The 19,472-nt window shown below is 45.1% G+C and overlaps 1 protein-coding gene across 5 annotated transcripts in view; it reads left to right on the forward strand.

Moving 5' to 3' along the window:
- The first annotated feature begins 6,996 nt into the window (after positions 1 to 6,996).
- Positions 6,997 to 19,472, forward strand: part of ADGRE1 (adhesion G protein-coupled receptor E1) — a 73,438-nt gene continuing 60,962 nt past the window's right edge. For 2 of the 5 annotated variants that reach the window (XM_070622774.1, XM_070622775.1), the window contains exons 1-3: positions 7,001 to 7,123; positions 9,558 to 9,620; positions 13,808 to 13,840. In XM_070622774.1, coding sequence (XP_070478875.1) covers positions 7,093 to 7,123; positions 9,558 to 9,620; positions 13,808 to 13,840 — 127 coding nt within the window. In that variant the 5' untranslated portion in view covers positions 7,001 to 7,092. Of the gene's footprint in view, positions 7,124 to 9,557; positions 9,621 to 13,807; positions 13,841 to 19,472 lie in introns of all 5 variants that reach the window. The other 3 variants (XM_070622771.1, XM_070622772.1, XM_070622773.1) reach the window with 3 other exon arrangements.

The raw sequence follows: 19,472 nt of genomic DNA on the forward strand, positions 1-19,472 counted from the left end.
TATGTGATGGCTAATTTTATTTGTCAACTTGACTAATCGTGACGAGTAGTTTGGTTAAACACCAGGCTAGATATTGCTGATAAGGTATTTTTCAGATATGATTAACACTTAAGTCAGTAGACTTTGAGAAAAGCAGAAGACCCTCCATAATATGGGTGGGCCTCGTCTAATCAGTTGAAGATCTTAAGAGCAAAGACTGAGGTTTCCCGGAGATGAAGGAATTCTGCTTCCAAACACTAACACAGAAACATAGAAATTCTGCTTGAGCTTCCAGACTTTGGACTCAAGACTGCAGCATGAACTCTCACCTGAGTCTCCAGCCTCCTGGCTTGTCCTACGGATTTTGGACTTATCAACCCCTACAATCGCATGAGCCAATTCCTTAAAATCTCTCTCATTGGTTTTGTTTCTTTGGAGAACCCTGACTGATACAGAAATCTTCCAGTATTTACTCTCTTATGTTTCGTTTCCTTTCCTCAGCATAATGTCTTTGAGTTTCATCCCTGCCATTGAGTGAATCAGTGGTTCATGCCTTCATTGTGTAGACACACCACCTGTCAGTGGACATTTGGATTCTTCCCAGTGTTCAGCAACTGTGAATAAAGCTGCTGTGAATGTTTGTTTGTGAGTCATTCTGTGGATATGTGTTTTTATTTCTCTCGGATAAGCACTGTATGATCCAGTAAGCCCACTTCTGGGTATATATCCAAAGGAAATGAATCCAAGATATTGAAAAGATATCTGCACTTCTGTCTTTATTGCATCATTATTCACAATAGCCAATCTATGGGAACAACCTAAGTGTCTGTCAACAGATGCATGGATAAGGAAGACATGACATGTATATGATGGAATATTATTCAGCCGTGAGAAGGAAGGACATTCTGCTATTTGTGACAATATGGATGGACCTCGAGGGCATTATGCTAAGTGAGATAAATCAGACAGAGGAAGACAAGTACTGTATGACCTCACTTATATGTGGAATCTCTGAAAAGCTGAACTTGTGAAAACAGAGAATTGAATGGTGGGTTGCAAGGTGCTGGCAGGTTGGGGCAACGGGGAGATGTTCGTCAAAGGGTACAAACTCACAGTTATGAGATGAATAAGTTCTGGGGATCTGATGCACAGCATGGCGATTCTAGCCAACAATACCATATTGTATGCTTGAAAGTTGCAAAGAGACTAGAATTTAAATGTTCTCACCACAAAAAAGAATTAATAATCCTGTGACTTGATGGAGACGTTAACTAATGTTATGGTGGTAATCATATTGCAATATATAAATGTAACAAATCAATGCATAGTACATTTTAAACTTAAAAAATACATGGATATATTTCCATTCTAGTTGCTAAGTCATGACTTCAATCCAATTGTGTCTAGCCTTTACCCTAAGTCATCCCACAATCCAGCTACTAATGAGTTAATGGCTGGCACCAGGGGTGGGCCCTAGGATCTTGTCTGAGGCTCATAGTCAGTGTCCATTCTGATTGGTCTGTGCCTCACCTAGGCCAGGTGTCCCATGCTTTGGATATCATCTGTGCAGAAAAATGTTGACATAATTGCACCTTGGCTGGGGTCTGGGAATGTGGACCCTGCCATGAAGATTCTTGTGCACGGGGTTTACTGACGGAAGGCATTTAGCAGAGGAGGAGAGATGGAAGTGGGGTAGGACAGAGGAAAGAGCTGAGCAAGGATGTGGTCTCAGCTGGAGTCTAGCCACAGCCTAATCCCATGGGGAGCCCTGGAGCCTGAATAACACCACCGAGTTGATCTCAGTTTGGGGCAAGGGCTGGGCTTTTGCACCTTCGTGACCACCGGGTATTGGTTGTGGGCTGAGTCTGAGGGCATGTTCAGCTATTGGACTGGAAAGAAATTCTCTGGGGAAGGAGAAAGAAGCTTGAGTTGTGAGCAGACATCACTCATAGAAACTGGAGCATGGGTACCAGCTGCTAAAGCATAGATGGATAGGGAGGCATCAACAGTGTCCACTATGGGGACCTTCAATTAATTTAGGATGACTGGGGTTTTGGGGTAGTGGGGATGCCAGAGGGGAGACCAGTGTAAGACCAGGAAGGGTCTTGATGTCCATGTTAATGAGCCTGGACTTTATCCTGCGGGTGGCTTTAGAATATAGAAGGAGCATGGTCAAGTTGAGTAAGGCTGCCCTGGACCACCTCACATTCAATGTGAGGATGCATGATGTTTCTGGGGTTCCTCCAGGCTGACCTCTTCACTCTTCAGTGTCCTTTGATTTCCCCTTTGCTGGGAGAATCACAAGGCGTCAGGCTTCCGCAACCACTTGACTAGAAGAGTGCATTTCCTCCACTCCATGCTTCCCCTTTTTCTCCCCTTTTGCCTGCCCTCGTCCCCGAAGACCTCTGAAGTCCAGCTTTTACAGCACTTTTGGGTTTGAAACGTGGCTGGCATCTTGTGTGCTCAGTCACTCACCGAGCCCGAGACCCCATCTGTGGCAGGTGGAATAATGTGGCTCCCCCACCCTAAATTGCCCACATCCCAACCCCTGGAACTGTCAATAAATGACCTTGCACATCAAAAGGGACTTGGCAGATGTGATTAAGTAAAGGATCTTGAGATGGGGAGATTTTTCTGGATTATCCAGGTGGGTCCAGTGTAAACACAAGGGTCCTTATAAGGGGGAGGCAGGAGGGTCAGAGGAGGAGAATGAGAGAAGGAGGTTGGGGGTGGGGGGAGAGAGAGAGATTGTGATCAATGTATCTATCTATGTATCTATCTATGTATCTATGTATCTATCTATGTATCCATCTATGTATCTATCTATGTATCTATCTATGTATCTATGTATCTATCTAAGTATCCATCTAGTATCTATCTATGTATCTATGTATCCATCTATGTATCCATCTAGGTATCTATCTATGTATCTATGTATCCATCTATGTATCTATCTGTGTATCTATCTATGTATCTATGTATCTATCTATGTATCCATCTATGTATCTATCTATGTATCTATCTATGTATCTATGTATCCATCTATGTATCTATCTATGTATCCATCTATGTATCTATGTATCTATCTATGTATCCATCTAGGTATCTATCTATGTATCTATGTATCCATCTATGTATCTATTTGTGTATCTATGTATCTATCTATGTGTGTATCTATGGAAAGAATGAGAGAGAGAGGGGGAGAGAGAAAGTGCGTGTGTGTGTGAGAGAGAGAGAGATTTGAAGAGCCTACACTGCTGGTTTGAAGATGGAGGAAGGAATCTTGAGCTAAGGTTGCCTGCAAGTGGCCTCCAGAAGCTGCAAAACACAAGGAATGGATTCTGCTCTGGAGCTCCCAGAGGGAACACAGCTCTGCTGCCATCTTGATTTCAACCCCATAAGACTCATCTGGGACTCTGACTTCCAGACCCATAATATAATAAATTCGTGTTGTTTCAAGCCTCTGAGTTTGTGGTGATTTGTTACGGGAGCAGCAGAAGACCCACCCACCAGCTCATCCCATTCTCATCTCTCGGAGGAATCTGGGCTTGATCGGAAAACTTCCAATTCTTTAGTCCAACCTCCAACTGTCAACTCCTCCTTTTGTCTCAGACTCCCCACCCACATCCTGATGTTACCTCGATTCTGTTCCGACTTCCTAGATTCCGAAATTCCCCTCCGTCTCCACAGCCCCTGCCCTAGACCAGACCACTGCCACTCTTTTCTCTTTCTTGGATCAGGCTCAGCCTTCTCCACGTCCACCTGCCCATGCCCACGTCCCGTGCAACACCTGCTCTTCACAGCACAAGTGTCGTAAAAGACCAGTCTGACCATTACTCCCTTCCTGAACCTCCTTCAAGTGCCCTGGGGGTAACGTCTAGACCCTTTCACTTGCTTTGGAAGATCTCGCATCAAACGATCTTCAGTGACTTCTTCAATTCAGTTGCGGCGGGTACCACATCTATGAGCAGCTGCGGCCATTTAGCACAGCAGGATAGTATTGACAATAATAACCAATACCATTGAGCATTTAATCTGTGTCAGGCAGGCTTTTGTGATTTTATAACGTGAAATCTCAAACCTCATTGTCGTCATTTTACTGATGGGGGAAAAATTGCTTTTTGGTGTATTAGTTATCCCTTGCTGTGTAACAAATTACTCTCAAAGTTAACAGCTTTAAATAACACATTTTTATTTTCGTATAGTTTCTGAGGGTCAGGAATCTGGAGGTGGTGGCTTAGCTGGGTGGTTCTGGGTTGGGGTCTCTCATGAGGTCTGGGTCAAGCAGACAGCTGGAGATCTCAGTTCCTCCTCACATGGGCTTCACCGTTGTGACGCTCGAGTGTCATAACCACATGATGACCGGCTTCTCCTCAGTGAATGATGCTGGAAAGGAAGGGCACAGGGGAAGCCACAATGACTCTTACGACCTCAGATGTCACACAACGTCACATCCTGCTTTTTATGTTCATTAGAAGCAAGTCACTAAGTCCAGCTCACACTCGAGGAGAGAGGAAATGGGCTCCCCCTCTTGAAAGGTGGAGTATCAAAGAATTCGTGGACATCTGTCAAAGCTACCTCAATGTTCTGGCTGCCTCTGGGCTCCACATCCCTGGATGCATTCAACGAGGATTATAGAAGAGAGAGCAAGTCCTAGCACCCCCCCGCCCCGCCCCCCCAGGTAGCAATGTTACCCCTCATTACTGCATCCCTCCCACAATGATCCTTTGGGACAGGACCTATTGTCATTCCCATTCTGCAGTTGAAGACACTGAGGCCCAGCGAGGCAAGTCACCTCCCAAGATTACTTTGGGTGTCCCTCACAGAGCCAGGATTTGACCCCAGCTCCTATCACCACAATAACCAACACTTGGAGCTTTTCCTATGTGCCAGGCTCTGTTCTAGGCACATCACATTTGACCACTCTTTGGATGCTCATGTCAGCCCCACGAAGGAGATCCTACCATCAGTGGGCCCATCTTATAGATGAGAGTGTCAGGGTGTAGAGTGAGTAAGAAGGTGCCCAGGATCACATATGACCAGCAAGAGGTGGAGATAGGATTAGAAACCCCAGGTGAGCTGGTTCTGGAGTCTGCTTTTATCCTCCAGTGCTTCTCTTAAACATAACACAGCTCTGTTTATCCTCCTTTTTGGTGGCATTTGCTGTATGGAATTTGCTGGCTCTTAACTGCAGCCCCACTGGGGCAAGGTCCCTTGGCAAATCTTCTTCCGTGATTGTAACTCCAAGGCGGGGATTTTGCCTTGCACGGAGCAAAAGCAAGGAAGCAAAGACAAGTTGGGTTTTCTTCCCAAGAACTTCGGCCTGGCCGTTCCACACTTTTTAGCTTGTAGCAGATGCTCCTGGTGCCTGCCCACACCCGCGACCCTCAATCCCTCAGAACACACTAGACTGACATCTGCCAGCCACTGTATTTTGTTATGAAGAGGGTTACCCTCTGGAGCCTCAATCTGTGACTGACAGTAGCTGGTGGAGAAGTACCCCAGCTCCCTTGCCCCTCAGTTGGGATAACTCAGAACAGGGTGCTCTGTGCTTTCTTCCAGAGGTGCCCAGAGAAGTTAAGCTCTAGTTTCTATGGAACTTGCTTGATAACACATCCACTGTGGGCTCTTTTCCTTTCCTGTCTCACTTCCCCCATCTCTAGCTGGAGTTTTTTAGAGTCACCCTCTTGGTGAACTACTCTTACTAGAATCCTGGTCTCAGCATTTGCTTCTGGGGGACCCCAACTGAGACATTACTAGACCTCCATATTTATGAGATTGTGCATGTGTGTGTTGGGTTGGGGGCCTTGGAATGAGGCGAGAGTGTCGCTGTGAATTGTGCAGATAACGATGATATGAGCGGATGTAGTGGAGAGCTGAAGGGGGATGAAACGGTTAAAACTTGAGACTGTGGGGTCAGAGGGTCCTGAATTCAAATCTCAGGTCCAAGTCATCTTGGACAAGTCTCATTTCTTCTCCAAACCTCAGTTTCCTTTTTGTGTTTTACTTTTTATTTTTTAAAACTTTTTATGAAGATTATGATAGTTTACAACCTTGTGAGATTTCCGTTGTATATTATTGTTAGTCATGTTGTAGGTACACCACTTCACCCTTTGTGCCCTTCCCCCACCCCCCCTTTCCCCTTGTAACCACCGCTCAGTTCTCTTCGTCTATATGTTAACTTCCACCTATGAGTGGAGTCATACAGAATTCGTCTTTCTCTATCTGGTTTATTTCACTTAACATAATACCCTCAAGGTCCATCCATGTTGTTGTGAATGGGACGATTTTATCCTTTTTTATGGCTGAGTAGTATTCCATTGTATATATATACCATATCTTCTTTATCCAATCATCAGTTGATGGGCACTTAGGTTGCTTCCACATCTTGGCTATTGTAAATAATGCTGCGATGAACATAGGGGTGCATGGGACTTTTGGAATTGCTGATTTCAAGTTCTTTGGATAGATACTCAGTAGTGGGATGGCTGGGTCATAAGGTATTTCTATTTTTAATTTCCTGAGAAATCTCCATTCTGTTTTCCATAGTGGCTGCACCAGTTTGCATTCCCACCAACAGTGTATGAGGGTGTGTTTTACTCTTTTAATAAAATAGGTGGGGGTGGGAATCCCCACTTTACGTTGTTGACATAATGAGGAAGTTAAATTTTGTTGGCAATGTACCTGCATAGTGCCTGGTATGTGATGGCTATGATGGTGGTTTTTATGGAGCAAGCTGGGAAAAGATCCTTGAGGTTGGGGCTTGCTTCATTGGGGTCAGGTGGTGGAAGTTCATTTGTTACTGGGTGCAATGAAAGAAGGTGATGAGAGATGAGAGGTAGATGTTGGTGGGGGAGAAAAAGAGGGAAGGGGAGAGAGAACATAGTGACACAGCAGTCAGATCAACTTTTCTTCATGCCGATGAGACGAGAACATTAGGGGTTTGCCAAACTGTCCTCATTTAGTGGTGGAAGCTCAGCTACAAAGTCATGATGTACTGGCAGCATTAAGCAATGCTGGCTCCACCCCTGCCCTCTCCACACACACCCTGAAATTGAAAACCCAGAGAACAGAGAAAAGGTTCCCCTCTTTGAATGACAGAAACACAGCACGATGTGGAGCTTCAGCTTGCTCCTCTTCTGGGGTGAGTGTGAGGCTGAATGGGGGTCTGGGGGAAGCCTGGGCTGGAAATAGGCTGTTGGGAGAAGGAAGGGTCATGGACTGTCCAGCTGAGAGATCATAGCTGTGGGCTGGACACTGCAAACACTTTCATTGGGGCCCCTTTGGCAAAAATCCCTCTAGCTCAGGGAATGCCACCTGTGTGGGAAGAATTCCTTTATAGCCATTCCCTTGACATGTATTTCCTGAGAATATACTATGTATAAGGTGCTGTTCTAGGCTCCAAGGATAAAGAAGTGAATAAATAGACAAGGTTCCTGCTCTCATGGGGCTGACATCCTAGTGGGAGGGGTCGGGCAGAAAAGAAGCCACTAATAATAATAGCAACCACCCACTTAGCATCGTCCTAAGTTCCTCAAATATAGAATGTATTCAACCTTCACAGAATCTCTCTGATACTGGGTTATTAGTAGCCCCATTTTACGAAGGAGAAAAACTGAGGCAAAAGAGATTAAATAACTTACCCAAGACCACTTAGCTGGTAAGGAGTGGAGCCCGAATTTAGAACCGGGCAGTCTGGCTCCAGAATCTGTATGCTTTCTTACTACTCTATGCTGCCCCAAATAATGAATAAACAAAAGCATTTCAGGTGCTTCTTTCATAAGTGCTGTGAAAGAAGATGTTATAGAGTGTGGCTGGGGGTTACGTTGAAGGGGGAAGTCAGGGAAGACATTTCTGAGGGGGTGACATTTGTGCTGAGACCAGAACATTGGGATGGAGACTGTCTGTCTGTCCTCTGATTGCTCCTTCTTCAGGCGTCAGTTTGTCTCATTTATCTCCTGTGTTGTGGTTTCCCTCACATGTCTTGTGAGTTTGGGTCATCGGTTCAAATCTAAGAATGAGGGACCTTTTCTAAGCAACAAGTGTGTTTTTCTTCTGTTGTTGTCGAGTGGATCAGTTTCCCCTATTTTCTGGAGTAGGAAACAGGTAAGATGAGATTAAGTGACTTTCTTGAGGACATAAGGTCAGGAATTGGTGAAGCCAGATTTTTAAACCCAGGTATTTTGATGCCAGAGTTGATGTGCTTAAATGCAATGCTCTGTCGCCTCTAATATGATTCATGAGCAAGAGAATTTCAGTCAGCAATAACGAATGGGAAAGTTGGGAGTTTGGGTCCATGGGACTTGTTGACTGGCAGGCTTCATTAGAAGGAGCAGGTAACTCATGGACTCCAATGCTGTTACGTGAAGTTGTTGCTTTGGGATGTCAGCACTGGTATTAGCCATCAGCACCCCTTATTCTGCCCTGAAGTTAATCAGCAAAGAGTGATGATGATGACTTGGATGATGGTGATGGTAATGATGAAGATGAGAATGATGATGGTGGTGGTGATAATCATGATGGTGATGGTGGTGGTGGTGATGATGAAGATGGTGGTGGTGGTGGTAATGATGGTGATGATGAAGATGATGGAGGTGGTGGTGGTGGTGGTGATGATGGTGGTAGTGGTGGTGGTGGTGGTAATGATGAAGATGAGAATGATGATGCTGGTGGTGATAATTATGATGGTGATGATGAGGACGGTGGTGATGATGATGATGGTGGTAGTGGTGATGACGGGGATGACGAGATGATGATGATGGTGGTGGTGATGGCGATGGTGATGATAGTGATGATGATGATGATGATGATGATGTGGATGTTGGAGAAGAGCTAAATGCTGGGGGACTGTACTGCCTTTTAGATATTTTAAAACACTAATCGTGGGACCGGCCTGGTGGCCTAGTGGTTAAGTTTGCATGCTCCACTTTGGTGGCCCAGAGTTTGCAGTTTCAGATCCGGGGTGCAGACCTAGAAGTGCTCATCAAGGCACACTGTGGTGGCTTCACACATGAAATAGAGGAAGATTGGCACAGATGTTAGCTCAGCAAAAATCTTCCTCAAGCAAAAAGAGGAAGATTGGCAACAGACGTTAGCTCAGGGCCAATCTTCCTCACACACACACAAAACTAATTGCCCCACCCTCTCATGAAATTTTTATACTACAGATATAGTGTATATCTAATTATATATTACATGTATATCTATATGTATCTTATACATAAAAGAGTAAGATTTTTTTTTTTCATTTCTCCCCAAGAACCACGTTTTACCCTTTTGGAGGACATATCATTCCTTTTGAGAATGGACGTTTTATTGTATGTTTTTGAAAACCAGCTGGAGCTATTTTTGCAATTGAAAATAAATTGAAGGCAATACGAACAAAATGAAAAGCAAACCTAAAGTGCAGAAAAGCAGGAATGGTTGCTGTGAAATATGCGAAATAATGTATGTTTGTCACTCAACAGGGTCTCTCATGCAGGATCACCAAACCTGAGGCCACGCCAGCAATAATTTTTAAGGTTGATCCCAAACAGCCTCTTGGTGGTTCACAATATTTTTGTTTTCTTTCTACACAGGGTGTTGTCGTATATATAGCTGTGAAACGCCCACATCAAGCCCGCTGGGATCAAAGTCATGGCGTAAGTTGGTCAAAGGGAATCCGTATGCCCAAAGTGGTGGGAGGATGTTTTCTGGAGAGGAGATTCTTTTGTTCAGAGGCTCACAGCTGAACACTTGCTAGGAGCTAGTTAGTGGCAGAACTAGGGATAACAAGCAGGTCGCCTAGTTCCCACTCCAGGTTCTTTCCTTTGTGCCTTGCACTTGCTGTGTGACCTCAGGCAAGTCTCATAACCCCTCTCATCTTCGGTTTCCTCAGCTGTGAAATACAGATAATGAGGGTTCCTATCCCACAGGGATGTCATGCAGCTTGAATCAAAAGAGGTAACTTTGTGAGCCACCTGGTCTGTGTGACAAGAACTTCCTAAAAGGTAGTATGGTAGGAATGGGGATGAAATTTACTCAAACTACAACTCAATGTGGAAAACAAATCCATTTTTTAATGTTTCGCTAAGAATTCTCATCTTCCACATAAGCTCCTGCTGGATAGACGAAGAAAACATTGACAGTTCTTAGCGTTCTCAGTGTCTCAGTTCTTGGTTTAGTCATATTTGGGAAATCTAGTTTATACTGTATGAAGAATGAGCCGTTCCTCCCAAGATGGCATCTGGGTGTTGGTGTAGGGGCAGCTTACGGGATCTTGTAGCTGTGAAGTGTGGACTCCAGATGGGGTGTTTTGTCTACTGGTTGAGCCAGTCCTTGGTTCTTGCTTGTCCAGCAATCCTCTTGGAAGCTCCACATCTCTCAGGCGTCCACACAGGAGCTCCTGGTTTCCATGTCCAGGCCACAGGAACCCAGAAGAGTTTTCTCAGGCCCCCTACTTATCTCCCTCTGCTGATTCTGATCCTCGGCTCCCATGCCACGTTGGATGTGGCAATAGCAGAAGGCGAGCTTTTGTTGAGAGGAGTCGACCCTTAGCCTTGATGCCCCTAAATTCACCCATCCCTATCTGGGTGTCTCTGAGGTGACCCATCTCCACTTACATTTAGCCTTGAGGTGAAGGGGCAGAGAAGCAGGAGTCCTGACTAGACTTCTTCATCTTGTCCTTCTTTTAGCTTCCCACAGTTTTCACTCTTCCTGTATAATAGGTATTTCCCTTCCATCGTATCCTGAGTCCTCTCTACCCTACAGCTTAATTAGAACTCTAGGTTCCAGTCCTCAAAGCCTAGCGATTGGAAACATTTTTATTGAGATACAACGTTGTGCAAGTGTGAGGTGTACAATGTGTCGATCTGATGCACTTAAATGTTGCAAAATGATTGCAGTGTAGCATTAGCTGACACCTTCATGACCTCACATAATTACCATCTTTTTTCTGTGGTGAGAACATTTAAGATCTGCTCTTAGCAAACTTTCAAGTATAGAATACAGTATTGTCAACTACAGTTACCATTCTGTACATTAGACCCGCCCCCCAAAACTTACTCATCTTATAAGGCTTTGCTTTCAAGAGCTATTGTCTTGCTGGGAACTGAAAAACCCAATTTGGTAATTAAAATCTGAACTGTAACATTTGGCTCTCGTTGTGTGTCTGCCACTGAGACATTTTAATTTTTCCTGAACGAGATGAAATCTTTTGGCAGAATGGTATGGAGATGGAGATCACGTCCATATAAGTGGAAAAGAGAAAATTACATCAATATATTTCCAGAAAGATAATCCTTGATTAAAAAGAAAAATCCATCATTATTACAGAGCCCAGGAAACTCTCGGTTGGTGAGGAAGAGACTGTATTAATTTCCACAGCTCTGGGACCCAGCTCAGACCTGGCACAATACAGGCAGGTTAGGTAGATAAATAAAAGGAAGACCACGTGCTCCACATAGAGAGTAAGAGAAGTGTTACGGTAGACAGGCTTACAAGGTATTTATAAATGGGAACTCAAAAGGATTAACATCTGAGAAAATTTGGTACTATCAGAATTAAAACTGCATAAACACAGGTGGGTTAACTTTGTGCAAGTTCATTGAAGTGTACGCTTACAATAGTTGTGGTTCTCTGTATCTGTTACACTTAATAAAATGTGATAAAAATGCACATACTTTGACACAACAATCCTCCTCTAGAAATTTACTCCAAAGAGATAGTCATGTAATGTCAGAGATTTCTCACTATACGCTCAAGGATGTGCACATTCGTGCTACCCAGGTGACAACCTGGAATAAACTAAATGTTTTTTACACTTGGGGACTGGTTGGATAAATTGTTGTGTTTGTCAGAGTAACTCTAGCTACTGTAACAAATAAAATCAAAACTGTCAGTGACTTAATAAAAAAGAAATTTAATTCTTTTTTGTTGAAGCATCCAATGCAGATTTTTCTGGGTAATGGGTGGCCTTCCTCCATGTGTTTATTTGGGGACCCAGACTCCTCCTGTCTTGTTGCTCAGCCATGCGAGGGTCTCAGAGTCTTCTGCAGACAGTGGCAGAGGGGGAAAGAAACAGTGGAGAAGGCACACACCCTTTGTAAAAACCCAGACCTGGCGCTGACACATGTCACTTCTGCTCACTGTCACATGACCACACCTGGATGCAAGGTGAGCTGGGAAATGTGGTCTGTCATTAGGCAGTTGCCTCCTAGTGACAATTCCACACCCTGGAAAGGGGAATGTGGAATTTTTGTTTGATCTTTGGCTGCCTCATTACCTGTGGCACAGTTACAGCCCATGGATATAATGGAATACTATGCAGCTGTTAAAAAGCATGCATTAGATCTGTATAGACTGACATGGAAAGTTGACCAAAACATATTCATTTCTTAACTTTTTATTACAGAAATATTTCAACACTCAGAGGTAGGGAAAATAGTGTAAAAAACTCTCATGTGCCCATTGCCCAACTTCAACCCTTGACAAATTTTGCTCCTCTTTGTTTGCAAGACATACTGTTGAGTGAGACAGCAAGTAGAAATGGAACAGAGCTGTCCAACAGAACTTTCCACGTTGACAGAAATGTTCTAGCTCTACAGCAGCCACTAGTCACACGTGGTTATTGAGCAGCTGAAAAATGGCTGATATGACTGAGGAATGGCACGTTTCATTTTATTTAATTTTAATAGATTTAAGTGTAAATAGTAGCTACACTATTAGAGAGCACAAAAGATTGTAGATTGCATGATACCATCTGCGTTAAGAAAATTGTGTGAATTTATAAATTTATTTCTGTTTGATAATATGTTTGCATGGTTGAGTTTGCAAATACAACCCAGCCTTGAAGGGTTCACGCTAAGCTTTTGACATTAGTTACCTCTGGATATAAAGACGGGGGATGGGGAGATCTTCACTTTTAATTTTATATACTTCTGCATTGTCTGATTTTTTTTTACAAGAAGCAATTATTACCTTCTTAAAAAGAGATAAAGGAGCTGGCCCGGTGGTTTAGTGGTTAAGTGCGCATGTTCTGCTTCCACGGCCCGGGGTTCGCTGGTTCACATCCCGGGTGCGGACATGGCACCATGTGGCACACTGTGCTGTGATAGGCATCCCACATATAAAATAGAGGAAGATGGGCACGGATGTTAGCTCAGGGCTAGTCTTCCTCAGCAAAAAGAGGAGAAATGGCAGCAGATGTTAGCTCAGGGCTAATCTTCCTCAAAAAAAAAAAAGATAAAAACAAAAGAAATGGAAATAAGGATTACCATCTGCTTTTGGTTAGTTTCTGTACAAGCGGAGCCTGAGACAAGGATTCTTGTGTGAGTAATTTAGGAAGGGAGGGCTCTCAGGAGACACTGGCTGACACTTGTAGGAGTGAGGAAAGCAGGATAGGGCAGCGGGAGAAGCTAGGCACTCAGAAGGCATTTCAGGGGAGGTTCAGCCACAGCCCCATCCCACAGCATGAATTGCACCAGAGACGGTTGCCTGCTCTGAGGCAACGGGATGGCTGTGCTGTTGTATTCCTGCATCTGTCACTCATCACTTCTAGATCAGCGAAGCAGCTGGCAGATGAGTGTGCTAACCCGGTAAAGTGGATGGGGGGTGGTGCCGAGAGTGGCTACCACCCCACCTTTCTCACCTGGCAAGGTGTGAAGAACTCATGAGCTGATGTGGCTGAACCTCCAAGAAGAGACTGGATTCTCCTCTTCACAAAGCCATGCTTTCATAATCTGCCACGTGATCTCGGCATGCAGGGAGATGTGGAGCCTGGCTGGGTAAGAGGACGGCTCGTGGCCGGATCGCCAAGGGAACTAACGACTTCTCTTTCCTCTGCTTCCAGGTGAGAAGCTGAACTTGAAGGGGACGGCTTTTGGTAAGAGACTCCCCTGGACTGAAGGCCATCAGGCCATGGGCAAGGGCCTCCCTCTTTCAGTTTCATCATCTGATTGACGGGTATGGGGACGACCCCTACCAGATGGGGATGGTGAGGATTCAGCTCCACGTGGAGTTGTTAAGAGGTGGGCTCTGGAGCCACACGTCCTGGGTTTGAAGCTTGGTTTTGGCGCTCATTGCCATGGGGACCCCAGGTTTTTCAGCAAATTCCCCCAAGACTTAAGTTGCCTTGGAAATGAGGGTGAGAGGAGTTGATCCCACGGGGTTTTGATGAAGATTAAATGAGTACAGGCGGTGCTTAGAATGGTACTTGAAACATGGTAAGTGCTCAATTATGTTAACCCTCCCCGTCCCCCTCCTTTTTTCCTCTCTCCTCCTCTTCCCCCTCCTGCTCCCTCCACCGTCTCCTCCTCCCACTCCTCCCCCTCCTCCTCATCCTTCCCCTCCTTCTCTTCCTCCTTTCCTCCTCCGGTTCCTCCTCCTCCTCCTTGGAGGAACACATATTATCTGGTTCTTACTGGCTGGGCTGAAGCTGGGTCAAAGCTGGTAGCCAGCGAGGGGCACGGCCAGGACAATGACCAGAGGGAATCCCCTGACTCCCTCCCAGCGTTTGTCCATTCTCCTTTGCTCTTCTCTTGCTTTCCAACTTGTGGTGTGACCTGGGGCAGGTTACGTGAACTCTCTTGGGCATCCATTTCCACATTTGTAAAATGAAGTCGTAACCTTTCCCTTAAATAGGGTGACTGACCATCCTGACTTGCCCCAGACCAGGGTCGGGGTTGGGGGGGCTGGTTCCCGGGACATTGGACATTGAGGGCTAACAACAGGAAAGTCTCGGGGAAGCCAGGACAACTCGGTCACCCTACCCCCGAGCATTATTGTGGGGACTGCAGAAAATATATGGAAGGGGCCTGGTGCATGGAAGTCACTTACAAAATGGAAGCTCTAGTTCTATTTTTAAAAGTCCCTTTGCTTCTCTGAGTCTCATTTTTCTGATTAGGTCAATTAAATGACCATTAAATTATTTTGAGGATCGTGTGTGTGTCTCAGTTGGATTGTTGAAATGGTCAATGCCCTGGTCTCCCCACTCCTTGCTCTTCCAAGAGTGGCCAGAGGGCACCTGTGAGCACCTGAGTCAGGTCCCGCCCTCCTCTGCCCACAGCCTTCCAGGGCTCCCCCCTCCATGAGGGTAAAGGTCTGAGTTCTCCCTGTGGCCCCCCAGGCCCTGCATAACCTGGCCCATCCCCTCTCTGCTCTCCCTCCTCCCTCTCTCCCCCTTGCTCCTTCTACTCCAAACATGTGGGCCTCCTTGCTGTTCCTCCCACATGCCAGGCACAGTCCTGCCCCAGGGCCTTTGCACATGCAGTTCATTCTGCCTAGAAAGCTCTTGTCCTGCGTATACATGTGGCTCTGTGCCTCACTTTCTTTATGTTTTAGCTCATGTGTCATCTTCTCAGTGACTACTCTATTTTGGACATTGTATCCCTCACCCCCGCCTCTCCAGATTACCATGTCTGTGAAGGTGGGGACCTTTGTGTGTCTTGTTCCACTACTGAATCCATAGTGCCTAGAATAGTGCCTGGCACATAGCAGGTATTTGTATTTGTCAGAGTTACCCAGAGAAACAACCAATAGGATTAGGAGGGATATGCATATATCTGTGTGTGTGTGTGTGTATTTATAGGGAAAGATTCATTTTTGGAATTGACTCACACAATTATGGAGGCTGGATCATCTCGAGATCTGCAGGGTGAGGTGCAGAGATCACGAGACTGGAAGGAATTTGGAGGACTGAGCAAGTAAATACGGTTGATGCAACAGGACAGGAGATGAACTGGAGAGGTCAGCAGGTGGCCAGTCACACAGGACTGGGTTGTTATTCTGGTTTCCAGTGGATCTGAGTTAGGAGAAATTGAGCTAGAAGAGAGTATTGGGAAGCTCAGAGCTGGGAGACCACAAGTGATAACATGCCGGAAGTCTGCAAAAAAAAAAAAAAAATGTTGCATCTGTAGCTGAAAGAGGAAGCTAGAAATGAGAAGAAAGATATTATCTGAGCCATCATACAGGGAAGGGAAATAAACAAGACACGCTGCAGGGAGCAAAAAGCCTGGCTCTCAAGATCCTAATAATGATAATCCATCCCTTATATTTTTATGGCACTTTATAAAGAGCTTTCCCGTGATATCCCATCCTACCAGTCGATGCTGGTGTTCTCATTGACTCTTCTCTTTATTTCACACCCCACGCCAATCCATTGGCAAATCCCATTAACGTTACCTGCAAAATAACCAGAATCCCATGATTTCCACAGCTCCCACCTGGGTTATATCCAACATCATTGGTCACCTGGACAAGTGTGGTCGCCTCCTCCCTGGTCATCCCAACTCTGTCCCTTTACAGAGCATCTTCAGACCAACGGGCAGAAGGATCATCTTCAAACCTAAGTTGTGCTGTCCTTCCTCTGCTCAAAACCCTTCCATGCTCCCGTCTCTCTCTGATAAAATGCTGAAGTCTTCCAATGGCCTAGAAGATCCTGCATGATCTGGCCGTGTCACCTCCTTGCACTCCCCCTTCATCCACTCTGCTCCAACCACACCGGCCTCCTCGTAAATCTGTGAAATCACCGGGCAAGGTCGTGCCAATGGGCATTTGCACTTGCTCTTTCCCCCACCTTAAATAGCTTCAAAGCTCAGTCACTCACCTCCTTCAGGTCTTTGCTTAAATGCTGCCTTCTCAGTGAGGTCTCTACTATTGAGCACCAACCATCAGGCACTATTCTATGCACTCGGGATGCAGTAGTAAATAAGATGGTCACAAATCTCTTCTGGGAGCTCACAGACCCTCAGGGAGACAGACTTGAAACAACCAATTATGAAAGTTTTTACACGGAATTATTTTAGAAATTGCCTGAAAATGTATTCCACTTCCAGCCAGACCTACCTCTTCTCACGTAGAAGAAGTGCAAATCACGCACTTTGGGTTTTGAAGGCTTGGCGCTACCACTCACGGGCTGTGTGCCCTTGGGCAAGTTACTTAACTTCTCTGAGCCTCAGTTGTCCACATCCGTATAATGGATAAGTTGTATTTGTTTCCTATTGCTGCTGTAACAAATCACCAAAAACTTGGTGGCTTGAAGCCGCAAAAGCATATTCTTCCAGTTCCGGAGGGCAGAAGTTTGAAATGGGCCTCACTGGGCTCAAATGAAGGTGTCGGCAGGGCCGCATTCCTTTCGCTAGGTTTTAGGGGAGAACTGGTTTTTTGCCTTTTCCAGCTTCTAGAGGCCACTGTATCCCTTGGCTCGTGTCCCCCTTCCTCCATCTCCAAAGCCGGCGATGGCTGGTCAAGCTTTTCTCACATTGCATCATTCTGACTCTGCCCCTCCTGCTTTCATCCTTCGCTTACGAAGACGTCATCTCCGTGATGACATTGGTCCCACCTGGATAACCCAGGGTAATCTCTCCATCTCAGGGTCTGTTGGTTAACACTCTTAATTCCATCTGCAGCCTTAATCCTCTTGCCAGGTAGCACAGCACGTTCACAGGTTCTGGGGATCAGGATGTGGCCCTCTTTGGGGGACCATTATTATGCCGACCACAGGAAGGATTGTGTCAAGTGAGTCTCTTCCCCGGCACCTGGAAACCTGGCCCACCTGTGGCTTTGTCCTCCTGGAGGTCGCGGTGTGGCAGTGGAGATGATCACTGAAGAGCTACTCACTCAAATAATCAAGCAATTATAATTATGATAAGTGCCTTAAACAAGGAGCACAAGGAGCTATGGGGGAGGCAGGGAAGGCTTCTTGGAGGAAGTGACATTGAAGCAAGAACTGGAGAATGAATAGGAGCTGGCCAGGCAAAGCAGAGGCAGAGGGAACAGCACGTGCAAAGACCCTGTGGTGGGAAGGCTAGAAATGGAGCATGAAGGGAGATGGGGTTGGGTCTGGCCACTGGGGGCTTTGTGGGTCTCGTTAAGTAATTTGGATTTTAATTCTGAGAGCAGTAGGGAGCATTCTAGGCAGGGGTAGGGGTGGGCGATCAAATTTGCATTCAGAGATGATTGCCCGGAACTATGGGGGACACAAGGATGTGGAATCCAGAGGAAGATCTGTACCAAGCATAGCTGTGGAGATGGAGAGACGTGGGTAGATGTCAAATATTTGGGAGGGAGAATCATGGTGGCCTGGGGACTCGTTGGAGGTGAGTTGAGGGCTAAACAAATAAACTGAGTACAGAGGAGTGAACCCCACTTGTCCTGGGGCTGGACTGGCGAGGATGCAGTTTTGATCATTTCCATAGAAATTTAATGACAACTTTGATGTTTACTTCCTTTTTTCCCATTTTTATCTCTGTAAGATATACTGTTTTTTATATAATTTTTTTATTGTGGTAACATTGGTTTGTAACATTATATAAATTTCAGGTGTGCATCATAATATATTTCAAATTCTGTGTAGATTACATCGTTTTCACCACTCAAAGACTAGTTACAATCCATCACCACACACATGCACCTAATCACCCCTTTCACTTTCCTCCCTCCCCACTTCCCCTCTGGTGACCACCAATCCAAGCTCTGTGGCTATGTGTTGGTTTGTCGTTGTTTTTATCTTCTACTTGTGAGTGAGGTCATGCAGTATTTGACTTTCTCCCTCTGATTTATTTCACTCAGCATAATACCCTCAAGCTCCATCCATGTTCTCACCAATGACCGGATTTCATCATTTCTTATGGCTGAGGAGTACTCCATTGTGTATAAATACCACATCTTCTTTATCCATGCGTCCCTTGATGGGCACCTAGGTTGCTTCCAAGCCTTGGCTATTGTGAATAATGCCGCAATGAACATAGGGGTGCAAGTATCTTTATGCCTTTGTGTTTTCAAGTTCTTTGGATAAATACCCAGCAGTGGGATAGCTGGATCATATGGTAGATCTATTCTTAATTTTCTGAGGGTACTCCATACTGCTTTCCATATTGGCTGCACCAGTTTGCACTCCCACCAGCAGTGAACAAGTGTTCCCTTCTCTCCACACCCTCTCCAACACTCATTGTTTCCTGTCTTGTTAATTATAGCCATTCTGACCGGAGTGACGTGATACCTCATTGTAGTTTTGATTTGCATTTCCCTGATAGCTAATGATGTTGAGCATCTTTTCATATGCCTGTTGGCCATCCGTATTTCTTCTTTGGAGAAATGTCTGTTCCGATCTTTTGCCCATTTTTTAACTGGGTTATTAGTTCTTTTGTTGTTGAGATATATGAGTTCTTTGCATATTTTGGATATTAGCCCCTTATCTCATATATGGTTTGCAAATATCTTCTCCAAATTGGTAGGTTGTCTTTTCATTTTGTTTATGGACTCCTTTGATGTGAAGAAGTCTTTTAGTTTGATGTAAGTCCCATTTGTTTATTTTTTCTATTTTTTCCCTTGCACAGTCAGACGTGGTATTTGAAAAAATGCTGCTAAGATCTATGTTGAAGAGCATACTGCCCGTGTTTTCTTCTAGAAGTTTAATGGTTTCAGATCTTACAATCAAGTCTTTAATCCATTTTGAGTTAATTTTTGTGCATGGTGTAAGATAATGGTCTACTTTCATTCTTTTGCATGTGGTTGTC

This window comes from Equus przewalskii, chromosome 6 (genome assembly GCF_037783145.1).
Source record: "Equus przewalskii isolate Varuska chromosome 6, EquPr2, whole genome shotgun sequence".
In the NCBI taxonomy this organism is placed as follows: Eukaryota; Metazoa; Chordata; class Mammalia; order Perissodactyla; family Equidae; genus Equus; species Equus przewalskii.